At 44.0% G+C, this 13676-nt stretch overlaps 1 protein-coding gene across 6 annotated transcripts in view; it reads left to right on the top strand.

Annotated features, from left to right (window-relative positions):
• The window catches only part of LOC125712726 (rho guanine nucleotide exchange factor 12-like), a 61078-nt gene that overhangs the window by 18609 nt on the left and 28793 nt on the right, over positions 1-13676 (top strand). For 4 of the 6 annotated variants that reach the window (XM_048983113.1, XM_048983108.1, XM_048983107.1 and 1 more), the window contains exon 2: positions 12647-12667. The exons of the other annotated variants lie outside the window; for them this stretch is intronic. In XM_048983113.1, the coding sequence (XP_048839070.1) occupies positions 12647-12667 (21 nt within the window). The remainder of the gene's footprint in view (positions 1-12646; positions 12668-13676) is intronic. 6 annotated transcript variants of the gene reach the window in all.

The raw sequence follows: 13676 nt of genomic DNA, 5'->3' as shown, positions 1-13676 counted from the left end.
TTATCTTACTAGATTTGGCGTGATTGCCTCCTTTTCAGAAATAATAAGCATTTCACTGTGTGTTGTAAGTGCATGCAGTGATTTGCTTAGAAGGCATTTATTTTCTCATTTGTGAGGCTGTTAATAAATTTTGCAATAATAGGAGATGTTGATTTTGTGAGCGTGAATGAACCAGTTTTACTTTCATTTTGACTGTGAAAATCTGTATTTGCCGTAGTATCATTTTTTACATGTAAACATTGCTGAGCTTATTGAGATCTCCGTTAATGGAGTTTGCCCCTCCCTTCTCATACAGACATGTTAATCAATACCAGAATTAATCAATATCACATGCCCACCCAGCTACATATAGATTGTTAACGCCCTGTGTATTTCTGTTTTAAGCCAGGCCACAGGCCACAACTCCTGCCTGACCAAAAAGCCCAGTTTTGCAAGTGGCCTGTTAAGAGATTAGAAGATGCTTAGAATTAATGGGCCGGGCCTGATGCTGCTTTATCAGCTTGATAGGATCAAAGTAAATGTGAAAATCAAACATGCTCTGAGAGGAATTGAGTAGTGTTGGGAATGATGCATTTCACACTGAGCATTAGGGGGTACATGGCTAGCATATTGTGCAGCTGGGACTTGCTTGATGGATTGCAGAGAGGCTGCCTATCAGCCAGCGGATAGCTGCTCAGTCCCGGTGATGTCATATTGGGAGTCACAAATAAGAATGAAGTGACAGACTGTAAAGAATGGACTGTAGAAGTGGGGATACAGTTCCCACCTGTCCATATGACAGTTTTGACTCTAGCCATGTTATGTAGATAGTACACACACCTGAAGTATAATTTTCTTGGCTGCTTTTCATTCTTATTTGTATTATTTAGTATTTCTCATAAGTGATCGCCTTGACCATGTACACAGGGGTCTGTGCCTGTGTCTGAAGAGGGAAACCCAATCCCTGTTCCATCTCTGTATCATGTGACTTGAGGGTTGGATGGATCTGACCAGAGAATTCTGATGCATTGAGAAGTTTGACCTTCCCGCCAGGGCACACTTCTGTGGCAGTTTAGCGATCTCCAGGTCAAGGCAGAAGTGCTGTTTGCCGCCTTTCTTAAAATGTCAGGGAATGGGCGAGTATTATTTCTTTGCTGTCATTATCCAATGTCTATTAATAAACATGGTGGAAAGAACACTTCCTGAGTTCTGTTATTCAGCTGTACTCAGCCTCTCTCCCTCTCCGTTCCCGTCCCCCCCCCAGGCTTGACTTTGACTTTGTCAAGCCTGTCTGGGAAACCGGAATCTGCTCCGAATACCCAGACCAAGCCTTTTGTACGACTCGTACAGCGAGCCTCAAAAATCTGTCACCGGTTGTGTTCATGCGTCTCCTCCCGACTTAGACCATTTGTTCAGCTATCATTCAGTCGTTCCATTTCTGCTTGATGTTTTCCCCCTTAAATATTGCTACAAAATATAAAAATGACTGAAGATAAGCTGTTGTCCCCTTGTCAGATGGAGAGAGGTTTAATAGAGATCAATGTGTCTTGAAAACCACAATATGTTTATGACTCTTATGCTACATTTGAATCTGCTCACAGCTGCCCTGTTTTCTTCAGACTAGCTCTCCTTGTCTTTTTCTTCTAACCTTCTTCTGTGGTCTACATTTGGTCATGCATGTGCACCTCTGCACCTATCTCTCGCACCATATCGTGTGTCTGTTGCTGTTTGTCTCTTGGGGTGTGCTGTCATCCTATGGCTTAGGCCTTTGGGCAGAGGTCAGATGCGGAGAGGGAAAGGCACCGATGGTGCAGTTTTGATCGCCGTGTACCCTTTGCATTGTGTTTTCTTGAAGCGTGATTTACGGCTGAGATTACACCCTAATGTTTAATACTGTATATCTGAAACACTGTTACGGAACAGCTGTGTAAAGAGCTAAACGACGCACATTTCCAGCCACCCCCCTGTTTGCCACATGCTGTGTTCCAGTTGTCGGGTCACACCAACCGCTGCTGAGGTCACCTGTCTAACCGAGAAATGCATCTGCCCCGTCTGCCATTGTCCTTGTAGGCCGGCCCTGCCCTGTTTCTAATTTCCGATTTGCGTAAATTCTCTTCCTGCCCTTTGCATTTTCCTGAGTGTCACTTGCCAGCTGTTTTGTATTTGGCAGGTCATGCGGGTATTTTTCGAAACCACACAGATTTTCAGTGAGGGATGTAGGTACGTCTGCTCAGAATCATATCAGCTTAGAATAGGGGACTTGGCTCTGTTTGGCACAGGGCTAAAGGACAGGCGTGGTCTGAAGGTTGGAGACCGATTGGGGTGGGGAAAAGGGTCCTTGTGTACTTGTGCATCTGATTTATAGGGTTATGTTCTTGGCATATTTCTCTAGCATGTGTGGTGTGATGGTACCTTTACTTGTACGTATACCTTTGGTTAAGATGAAGCTGAACTGTGAGTATATTATGCTGTGTAAGCTGCACAAGACCCACAAGCTTGTAATTTATTTGTTTTTTGCTGGGTAGCCACCAGTAACCAGAAAGTGATTTGCCCCAGTTTAGAGTCCAGCCCTCTTCTATGTTGTGAAACCTGATTTTCTCCGGTAAAATGTACCGCTATTTCACTGGATTAAATTGTGAATGGCTTTGGGTATACACATTGGGTAAGCAACGACAATAATACTGTTGTGTAATCTTGTGCAATAATCCTGTTTCAGGCTTTTAGCTTCATTCTGTGGGCCTCTGTGCAAATGCTGCCGATGGATAACTGATTGTTTCCGGTTTAGTCAGAAGTAATTGATTCTGTAATTGTAGCTTGCCTAGTATTGATGTGCTCCGTGGTGTGGAGAGACTGTTCTTCAGCCATCCTTCCATTGACGCTGATGACAGTAATTTAATCGCTGGGACATACTGTAACTTTCAGGACTCTTCCCATGGCCATGTGTTTCAGGGTGCATTATTATGAATTCATAAATATTCAGTAGTCGGAATTTGTTTTCCCATGATCCTGCTGCAGTGATCTCAGCTGACTGTAGCCTCTAATCAAGGCCGCTAGAAGCACCGCAGGTCACCAGTTAAAACAAAATGCTTGTAATTGCAAATCCCCAAAGTGTCCACTAATCATTGAGGCAGGCAGCCAGTGTCACTTGATCCATAGTTGGCTGGCAAATGGTCCCATTAACTGGCTGATAAGTAGGGCGTTGAGGGTGACAGTTTGGGAATGAGGGGGCGTTCCTTCCCTCCAGATCCGCAAAATGCTGTGGAGTAGTTTTTCTCAGACTGGGGAAGGAAGAATGGGGTAAGAGGTGTGTCATTCTGCTGAGGCTGATTTAATGGGGGTGGGGTGCTGTCCCTGTGGCCCTCACCTGGGTGGTCTGACCCAACAGCTTGCCACAATTTCACTAACGAAGTCCTCGTACCATCCATCCCTCAGTGATTTGTTTGTAAGGGAGCTTTTTCACATTGGCTCTTAGGTTTAAGACATGCTGGTCATGTTCCCACTGTCAGTATCATGAGCTGCAGGTCTGCACTCAATGTTCCCATTGTGTCAATACAGCATCATAGTCAGTATGGGTCACATACATGCTAACTGGTCAGATTTGCAGTACACTTATGGTCATTATAGTTCTTACTGACTATCAAAGCACATTTACATGGAAGAAATCCGCTAAACCTTAACATATTTATCAAGCTAAAGTATGGTTTTAGGAAGAGCTAATTTTTTGTCATGGCTGACTTCATTGTCAGTGATGTCATGTGCTTTGCTTTTACTGGTCAAAGTCCTAACCCCCCCCCCCACACACACACATAGACACACAAGCAGTATTGTTGATTTTGTGACTAGTTAGAAATTACATGAAACTTGTTGGATAAAGTCAGAGATAAAGATCAGATAGCACAGGAGTTTTAGGTCCATGTTTACCAGCTGAAATCACTTGAAAGCGTTGATATGAGTTTAAACAGACCAAACTGTTTGTGTGGGAATGTCTGCTTCCTGAAGAAGCATTATGGAGACAGTCTGAGGATTGTCTTCGTCTGGCAACCTGCACACCACGTAATCGTCAAGTTGCCAGATTGTCATCTGCTGGGGAAGTGGAGTTATCAGTCACACTAGCGTTACTGAAGCTCCACCCCTAACACTACACCTCACGACCCTTGACCCTTGTGAATTTTCTGGAGGCACCTGGTCTGTTAATTCATATGTGCTCTTTGTTTTGGCCCATTGTAAAAACCCACCGCTTTACTCCTCTTGTTTTTCACACAGTTTCAGCCTGTATTTTGAGGCACTAAGGAATTAGACGTGTCCGATTGAGAGCCAGCGTTGCAGAATACTCGAGGAAAGCACTTAATTATATTACGGAATCCAGCAGTACAAATGAATACGGCTTACAGCTGTAAGCTGTAGGAGTCACCTTGGTGACAATGAAAATGATTTATAAATGAGTTCTCCCAGAGTTGTCTAATCCCTCTTTCCACTCCATTTGCTTAATGTGATGCCGCAGTGAATGTCTTTCATACAGCCAAAGTTTTGCCTTTATGGTAGGCAAGGCGCACAGGACAGAGCAGTGGTGTAGCACCTCATGGAGAGAGAATTTTAGGTTTGGTCAGTATAGAAGTGCATGGCCTTCTCATATTGGTATGATGTTAAACATCACATCAGAGATGCAGAGCGATTAATTGGATGTTCTGCTCTGAAATATCTGAAATGGCCACTCCCTCACCATACTTTAATTTGAGGGAGTCCCCTCAGCTGGCAATCACTCTGTGTGGTGGTAGCCTAGGAGAGATTGTAAACCATATTCTCTAAAGTTAGTGTCGAATTTGTTACTATGGAATATGTGGATGTTGGGGTTTTTAATATGAAAGAAATGGCTTTTTTAAGAATTGGACCTGGAAACTTGTATTTGAATATGAGATGCTGATGTTACAAGAAAACAAAAATAGCCACAGTCATTCAGACTAGGGCTGGCGTGCAGAACGTGCATCAGTATTTATTGCATTGACCCTCTTGTTGCTGATTCACCTCCATGCCAAAGCATAATTTACAGAAAAGCAAAATTTAATTTTAAATCTAAGAAAAGTTACAGAAAAGAATTTGGTTTTGTCAGGATTGTTCTTAATTTTGGTGGCTTTACAGTTCAAACTATAACTACTTTTTTCTGCTTCATTGGAAAGCTTATGAAATGTTGTTTAAAACCATTTACAATGATGCACTTTTTCCATAATCTGAATATTCCTTTGCTTTTATTGGAATCCTTGTGTTCTGCTTCCTTTCACCTCTCTGTTCCCTACAACAGGACAGGAACTGAAATAAGGTCTGACTAGTTACAGGAAGCCCTTTCTGCATGTCCCCTTCGCCCTCCTCCATCCTGCCTGGAATTTGACATTGTCCTGTCCAGGAGTGTGTGAATGAATGTCATTTGGGGCTTTCCAGACAGGCTGGATGGGATTTTTGGAAAAGGAAGGTACATGGTTGGGTCTCTCTGGTATGATTTGCCAGTTGCTAGCTGCCACAAACCTCTGCTTTCGTTGCTGGTGCTCAAATTTCTGGATTTCCTGGGAGTCCTGTGGTTGCATTGCCATGGGTGCCTTGCAAACATGGGAACTGACTGTGGTTCTGCTCTATAGAAGGGAACACACCTGACTAGTCAACAGCATTGATCCCCTGTTTCTGCGTAGATGACGCAATGTTCTGGGTTTGGCTGCTGCTGAGTGGGTGCTTTTTGGAGGTGGCACCAGGAGGTGGTGTATATGTGCCTCCTCACCATGGCCTGTTTTTATTTTATTTCCTTGCAATTAAGATCATAAACCAGAGGAGGTCAGCGTACCATGACTCCAGATTACCTCTGTTTGATGGATACACCTCTCCCGCACTGTACACCATCCAGTCACTTGTGCACATAGACCGTCCGTGCGCTCCCCTCCCCCTAGTGCCCCTGGCTTTCCGATTCTCTGAGCCTTTCATTCCTACTCATCACTCAATCTGATAATACAACACAAACAGACAGACTAGCATGAAGAAACGGTGAACTGCGTTGGGATGTACACTGATTGAGGTTATTGGGGCAGAAACGGAGAAATCCCTCAGGGCTTCTTCCACTCCCCAGCACTCCGAGCGAAGAGGAGTGGGGGGGGAGAAGAACTCTTATCGGCAAGTACATCCCTTTTAGCACTCTTCCACGCTGCCCCCCACCCGAAAAACACCACCTCATTTTCCAACAGACTATGTTGCTTGCAACATCTCTCTCTATTCTCCTGCTATTATCTATACTCCTCTGGAGAAGAATTTGCCAGAAATGTGTAATTACACGTGTACAGTACCTGTCAGTGATGATGCAGTGATTTTTTTGAGCAGTATTAGAAATACTAATTTTTCAAAAAAAGTTAGAGTGCTCTGTAAAATGTAAATAAACAGAATGCAATGATTTACAAATCGAATAAACCCATATTTAATTGAAAATGGAACAAAGACAACATATCGACATTTGAAATTGAGGAATTTTATTGTTTTATGACTAATACATGCTCAATTTGAATTTGATGCCAGCAACACGTTTCAGAAAAGTTGGGACAGGGACAAAACAAGCCCAGAACAATCATGTAATGCTAAAACGAAACACCTGATTGAATATCTTACAACTAAGTATTTTAATTGGCAACTGATCAGTTAGATAATTGGATATATAAAGAGCCTCCCAGAGATGCACATCATTGCATTCTGTCATTGCAAAGTGTCCCAGCTTTTTTGGAAACAAAGTTGTAATTTGACCTGTATGTTTCTGCCTGGTGTGGGTTCTCCGTTTGATAATATTGATACTGATGTCATGCTTTGGCAGTGGTTTCTGAGGCGGTTGTCTCTGTGTTCGTCTGGCTGCGCAAGTGTGGAGGGGTTGATTTCTGGGCGTCGGCCTCCATGTTCCGTCACGTTTTAGCTGTGGCTTTGCGCGCGCGCACACCTCCATTGGATTGGGAGGGCGTTCTGCCCCTAGATGTGCCTTATCAGAGTTTTCAAACACCTTGCAGCTTCAGCATTCTATGTGTAGAAAAATCTAGCCATTTCCTATATCCAACTGTGGCGCCCATTTCAGGTGAATTAATAGGTTTTTGGGAAGGAACACATATTTTGAGTTCAGAGGTGCCCTAGTCTGGTTGGCAGGATTTTATTTAGCCTTGGGGTTACATTTTGGGCAAACAACGGATTTAGACATGGTAATTATGCTTGTATGGGTGTCCTCTAGACTTCGCCAGAACCGCTCACTTCATTCCATTCTTTTTTTGCTGCTACACTAAAGTTACCCAAGTCACATTCCTGATTGACTTGAGTTTTAGCTTAGTTTAGGCATGCTGATGCAGACTGAACATGACTTAGCTGTCTACCTTTCTGAGCATGTCTTTGGTCACAGTCCACATACAGGATTAACTTTGTACAGTACAAGCTCAGAGCTGATAAGGCTGATCCTAATATTGTAAAAAGAACCACTTTGTGGTATTTGGATTTTTTTGCAATTTTTTGAGTTGAAAATGTGAAAATGAAGAGTTTTGCTCAATATCCTTTCTGGAATACACAATATTTCCATATAGTGGAAGGCAAATGTCTTTTTATAACCACTTGTTCACTCATTCTTGTTGTCACTCATTTTTGTTTAATGTTTCACAAATGCACCACATACTCTGTGAGTGAGTCCAACAGCTTGGATGAAAATGAGTTTGATTGTCTCAGAGAGCCTGCAGAGCTCATGCAAAAGCAGTGGCAGTAAACTTCACACAGAATTTTTATTTTTTTAATTGAACTTGCCGATGGTCGCTGCCCAGCAGACTGTTATGCTCCTTGCCATGTGACAATTGCATGTGCATTAAATGCCAAGGTGATATTAACATCACACATTGTGCAAGTCGAGGGCAGCACAGTGACGCAGTGGGTAGTACTGTCGCCGCACACCACACTTTGTGTAAGTTTGCATGTTCACCCTGTGCATGCATAGGTTTTCAGCAGATATTCTGGTTTCTTTCTACTGTCCAAAACATGCAACATAAGTGAATCGGAGTGCCTAAATGAACTGCATTTGTGATTGAGTGTGCACTTTGCAACGGCTGGTTGGGTCCTACTTCATGCCAACTGTAATGTTTGTATTACAATGACACTTTTATTGAGCCCCACGGGGGAAATTCTCTTCTTGCCTCCCATTTTGCCATCTTGCTCCCAGGTGAGAGCAGACTTGGCAGGGAAGGGCAACCATCTGTAATGGCGCCCTAGGAGCTGAGGGTTAAGGACCTTGCCCAAGGGCCCACAGATGTGCCAAGGCCAGGCTTGAATCGTCGACTGTCCGATCACAGGCCCAGAGGCTTAACCCACTGAGCCACACGCTGTCCCTGGACATTATATTATGTTATGTTATATTATATAAATGATTACTCGGGGAACTGTGAGATTAATCAGCAGATTATCCGATTATCGATGTAAATTCATTTCTATTCTTATAACATCCATACCACTCTTCATAAACACGACTTTTAAAAGTTGCTTCGTGTGGAAAGGACTGCTGACAGTCCAGCTCTGTGCCCCATGTGCCATGGCACCCGCATGCTTTCACGTGAAGTATGAATCAGCCCCGAGCCAAGTTTATGGCACAGAGAGTAGAGAGAACAGAAGTGGCACGACAGGCTAAAATGCTGGGGGCATTCATTCTTATGTAAACCCGATTTGCCAATATTGTGGTTAGATTGACTTTATGTCTATATATTGTGCGATAAGTTGATAACATAATTATTGTGGCAGGCCTGATGTCAATATCTTGAATTTTAACAAATATCTCCCAATATCAATATGTAAACAGGTGTATTGTGCAAGGCTAGCCTTACTCTCCACTTAGCTAGTTAGCTACCTCAGAGTCTTGACCACTGCTGCCATAGCTAGTAGGGGTGTAGCAGTACACAGATTTTATGATTAGGTATAAACCTTGTTTTTGGGTGTATGGTTTGGTGCAATTTTTTTGGTTTGGTGCAACTACAGCAGGGAAAGCGGAGTCTGTTTCAAATTATTTATTAATTAAACTGCAAACAAGTACAATTAGGAACAGTTGTAAACCAAAGGCAATGCCTCTGTTGACATGACTGAAAGCATGTCTGAATGACATAAAATAAAAGATGCAAAATGCATTTAAAAAACCTGAAATATATAACATCATGACAATAGTAATGGATTTAATCCTTGATTCATGACAGTACAGCTTTACACCCCTGATTATCAATATTATTGCTTAGGTAGCTAGGCCTGTGGTGGACTGGCATCCCATCTTATGTACTCCTGCCTTTTGCCCTATGCTTCCAAAGATATGCTCCGTAACTCCCACCCCCACAACCCTGACCAGGATAATTCATAGGGAAAGAGATTATATAGCTTAATATGAAATTAGTCAAATGCCTTGAATTGTACACCATCAGCTCCCTTCTACAGGTTTGAACCCACATAGTTTTGTGAGGCTCTTAAGCCTCTGTCCTGGTCCCAGGCACCTATTACATTTGCTGAATGTCATAGCATAATTCACCCATGAAATATCATCTTAGCTGTCATCTGTAGGATCTTTGCAATTTTTTTTTGCCAATTTTACCCTTGCCTTGCTGGCCTAGTACTGAGGTCCCCTGTGTCCTCTGTGACGATAACGACAATGTACACTGGGACACAGGGTTTATCTCTCCAGTCTCCTCAAGGATCCCTGGTGTCCTGTTAGTGGGAATTGGACCAGAGAGCAGTCAAAGAGGTGTGCTAGGTATGCCCGCTCTTGAAGGCAGCCAGTTGCAGAATGGGGCATGTCAGATTTCCTGTGATTCGCTGCAGAGCAGAATGGCACGGTTTTGGAACCTTGCAAAGTGTGGTAGACCGGCTCAGGATGCTACTTAAGGTGTCCCATGTTGCTGTGGCACTGCTTGCCTCCAGATCAGTGCCTTGTTTGCAAGTGGTGTCATTTAAAGGGTTTGCCAATGCTTTAGCATCAGGGATGAATCTTGGACCAGCAGTGTGGGTTTAATTTACAAACAAATACAAATGGTGACAAAGCTGGTCTAGAGCAGCAGGCTGTTTAAAGTGTGGTCCATTGCAACCTTAATTTATTGTGTTAAACATTTATTAAACGCTGAGTATTACTTACCAGTCCAGAGCTCCTATACAAGAGTATTTTATTTCAAGGCCTCCCCTGCTATTGGCACAGCCGAGGCGTTCAGCTGACAGAAAGAGATGCCAACTAGCTGTCCGACGAACATTACACAGACTGGTAGGAAGGGCGAAATCACCAGCTCTGTTGTCTCCTGATTTATTTATTTATTTTTTTTGGGGGGGGGGGGCTTCCTCTTCACATGTGGCCTCAGCCACCAGTGCACCCCCTATTTCCCCCTCCCCAACATCCACTAAAGCGTGTTTTGAAAGCTTTGGAAGTTCTGTGGTTCCATCGCCACTCGGGGGTGTCCACAACCCGGCTGATTTTTGGCCAGACATGCTGCGCTTCTTTTAAGTCACAAAAGTCTAGTCCCCTCCCCCTTCCATCTCATAGCCCCTCCCACCAGTCCCTGCTCCTCCCTCTCAAGCTCATTTCCTGACCCCTTGCAAAAATGCTCAGTTCTGAATTCAGAATTCTTAAATGCAGGCCAGGCAAGTGTCAAAACGAAGACCATCTGCTTGGCCTTTCACAGTTTCCCCTCATCTTTTCAAATCATCATTGGATCTTCAGTCTCTGCTGCCTTTGCTGCAGCCTGGTGGTGCCCAGGCAGGTCCACTTCAGGCCAAAGCTGTTTTTGGTCATCAATGGATCATTCAGCTTACCAGAGAAGGCCTGAAAGGGGTTCTCTGTGACTGTGAAGAACGTGGAGCACGTGGTAATTCAGTAAATGGTTCCATACCGAAGGCCTCTGAGTCATATTACATTTAAAATTTATTCAGTTCTCCCAGAGGATGCATGGTGCCTGTGTAGTTTATCCGGCCTTTTTGGATGGTCATGATTGCTGATTTGCCTGCTTCAGAATGCCCTGTTTTGACATGTTTTGTGCTGCAGGTGTTTAAATGAGCTTTAAGATTTACCTGTAATTTCACGGGTATCACGTTTTGTACCCACCTCCCCTGTGCTCAGTGATTCACATTTACCATTTAATTTTCTTAAGGTGACGGGCAGTCTTAAAGATTAAATAGGACTTTTCAGTCTGGACCTTCTCTTTAATCATGCGAAGTGATTTGTCAAGGATGGAAAATTGGAAATGGAGCGAATTTCTCAGTGTTTCAATTCGGTCACCTTTCCCAGGAAAAGTCAGCTCATTGGTAGAGTTGAAGAAAGGTTTCTTTTTTCTTAGCTTCAGAGGTTTAAAGACATTTCCCTGAAGTTTACTGCGGTTAGGCTGTCGTGTAAATTTCATCTTTCCGTAAGTGATCTCCCACCATTGATTGACTTCTGCATTTTTTTTTTTTAATTCCACGTAAGATTGTGAATGCTTCCTTTTGAGATGACTGTGTGCCGACTGATGCATATAAATAATTATGAATTCCCCCCTATCCTGTTTGTCCTAGTCCCCTGTGATCATATTGTTTTAACTGTCCAGTTGGCCTTGATGGGTTTGTAAAACTGCATCTTTCTGTGAAACATGCTGTCACAGTACAGCCCCGATGGACATCCCTAGTTAGACAAAAAAAAAAGCAGGTCACCCATCCTGAACCACTGAGCCACGATCAAAATGGCCTCTCTAGTTTCCCTGACTCTCCACTTGTCGTGGCCCAGAGACATTCCGGGGCCACTGAGGCAGTCTTGTGCAGAGGCACATTGGGAGCTCATTGCCAAAGCCACCACCCCGTCTCCCCCCCCCCTCCCGCCTTCCTTTCCCCTGTGTCTCCCACTCCCCCTTTCACACACTCAGGAAACGGGAGCTGAGCCAGTGCTGCTCACTGTTTCCGGGAATCTGTCCCACAATGCTTCAGTGTAGTCAGTCGGGTTGACGTGAGCGCCATTGTTCCGAGTGCTGGGCCATTGTTTAAGGGAAGGAACAGCGACAAATACAAAAACCACCCAGTGAAGGCGGCGGGGGGGGGGGGGGGGGGGGTTATAGGCCCCAGCTATTTATAAAAAAAATAAGGGAGGAGGGGGTGTCTCATAGCTCATACACGGGTTGTTTTCTCACGTCTGAAAAGACGTGTCTTTTAGCAGCAATGGGCTTGACTTGCTTGATTTAATGTTGTATATAATTTATTAGCAGAAAAATCATATTGAGGCTGAGGGATGCTGTGGCACTGACTTTTGGAATTAAAGCCAGGAAGTTATTTTATCCTAGGCTGCAGACTAAACTGGCTTTGCAAAGCGGATAGGAAATTGCATTCAGTTAAACACTATAGCACTCTTTAAGTTTAATCATCAGATGAATGCTGATGAATGGCGGATGCCTGTGTTTGGTCAAAACATGCGGGTGCTGCGTTTCCTGCTAACTCTCGAGCCAGTTGGCGTGAATCGAACAGTGCTGGTAGTGTCCCAGGGTATATTGATTTGGCTGTACTGGATTTTCTCCAGTGGGGAGACAATATGGGTGTGCTTAGACTGGCATTTTTAACATGGCCATGTTAATTGGTCAACTGCTGGTTAATGTTGTAGACTGTAATCCACACATTCTTAACAAGAAACCTCCTGTCTCTTGTCTTTCAGGTATCCTAAAAAAGCGACCAGGTAAGAATGCCCTTTCCATGCTTTGTTCTCAAGCCGTACAACTCTGTTAGATACCCCACAGTCTGTGCAGCCGTTTTACACCCACATCCGAGCAGAATGAGGAAGGGGACACAAAGGGCCTCCTTCTGCGTCGGACCCCTCTGCTGCACACTCTCAGGAACAGAGGACTGTCACAGATGGCGTGAGCCAGCTGTGCCAAGAGACCTGACCTCCCTGCTGGGTCTGAGGGTCTCTGTCAGAGCTTAGGTCTCCAGGATGTGCAGCCCACTTGTGGATCTGAATTATGTATGTGACTCATCATAGATCTAGAGTTTAGGGTCTGACCCAAGCAAACTTAGGATTTCCTTTTATAAATTTAAGTTTAAGCACACGGCTTAGCCTGGTTTTAGTCTGGGACCTTAATGTCTGAATCGCTATCCCAGAGTTCAGAGACATGGAACAGACGCAGTGATGGGTGTGAGGCGTAGGACTTGGGCCAATAGTAACCCCAGGGAAGTCACACCCATGGTATGGTGCAAAATGCTGTGAAATGTTTTTCTGCATAAAGTACCATCAGTCCTTAGGCATAGGATGCCTTCTAGTAGGAAGTAGCCTCTGTGAAATGTTGGCAAGTGCTATTCTAGGAATTTGGAGATGGATAAGCAATCAGAAGGGATGGCTTTTGGCTATGTCCCGCTGTAACTGCAGACGTCCTCTTCATTTTGTTTCCTTTGTTTCGGGCCGACCTTGTGAGTCCTTTAAGCACTTGTGAATGGGGCCCTCTGTACTTAACAAAATTAAGTTGTAATTAGGAGTCAGACAGACTGCCTATGCATGATATTAGAGAAACAATCGTATGTAATTATGTGTGCGACAATGCGTTTAAGTCCAGAGAAGACTGTTCCCCAGGCCGATAGGCACAATGGACCTTCTTGGTCATGCCTGTCTGGGTCATGTCCAACCACATGGGAAATGATCCTTTGGTGTCCCCGTCATTCAGGACAGAGGTGCCTCTTTATTAAAAACCAAT

The sequence above is a fragment of the Brienomyrus brachyistius genome, chromosome 18 (assembly GCF_023856365.1).
Source record: "Brienomyrus brachyistius isolate T26 chromosome 18, BBRACH_0.4, whole genome shotgun sequence".
Lineage (NCBI taxonomy): Eukaryota > Metazoa > Chordata > Actinopteri > Osteoglossiformes > Mormyridae > Brienomyrus > Brienomyrus brachyistius.
Note: the sequence above shows the minus strand (reverse complement) of the source record. Positions and strands in the feature narration are given on the sequence as shown.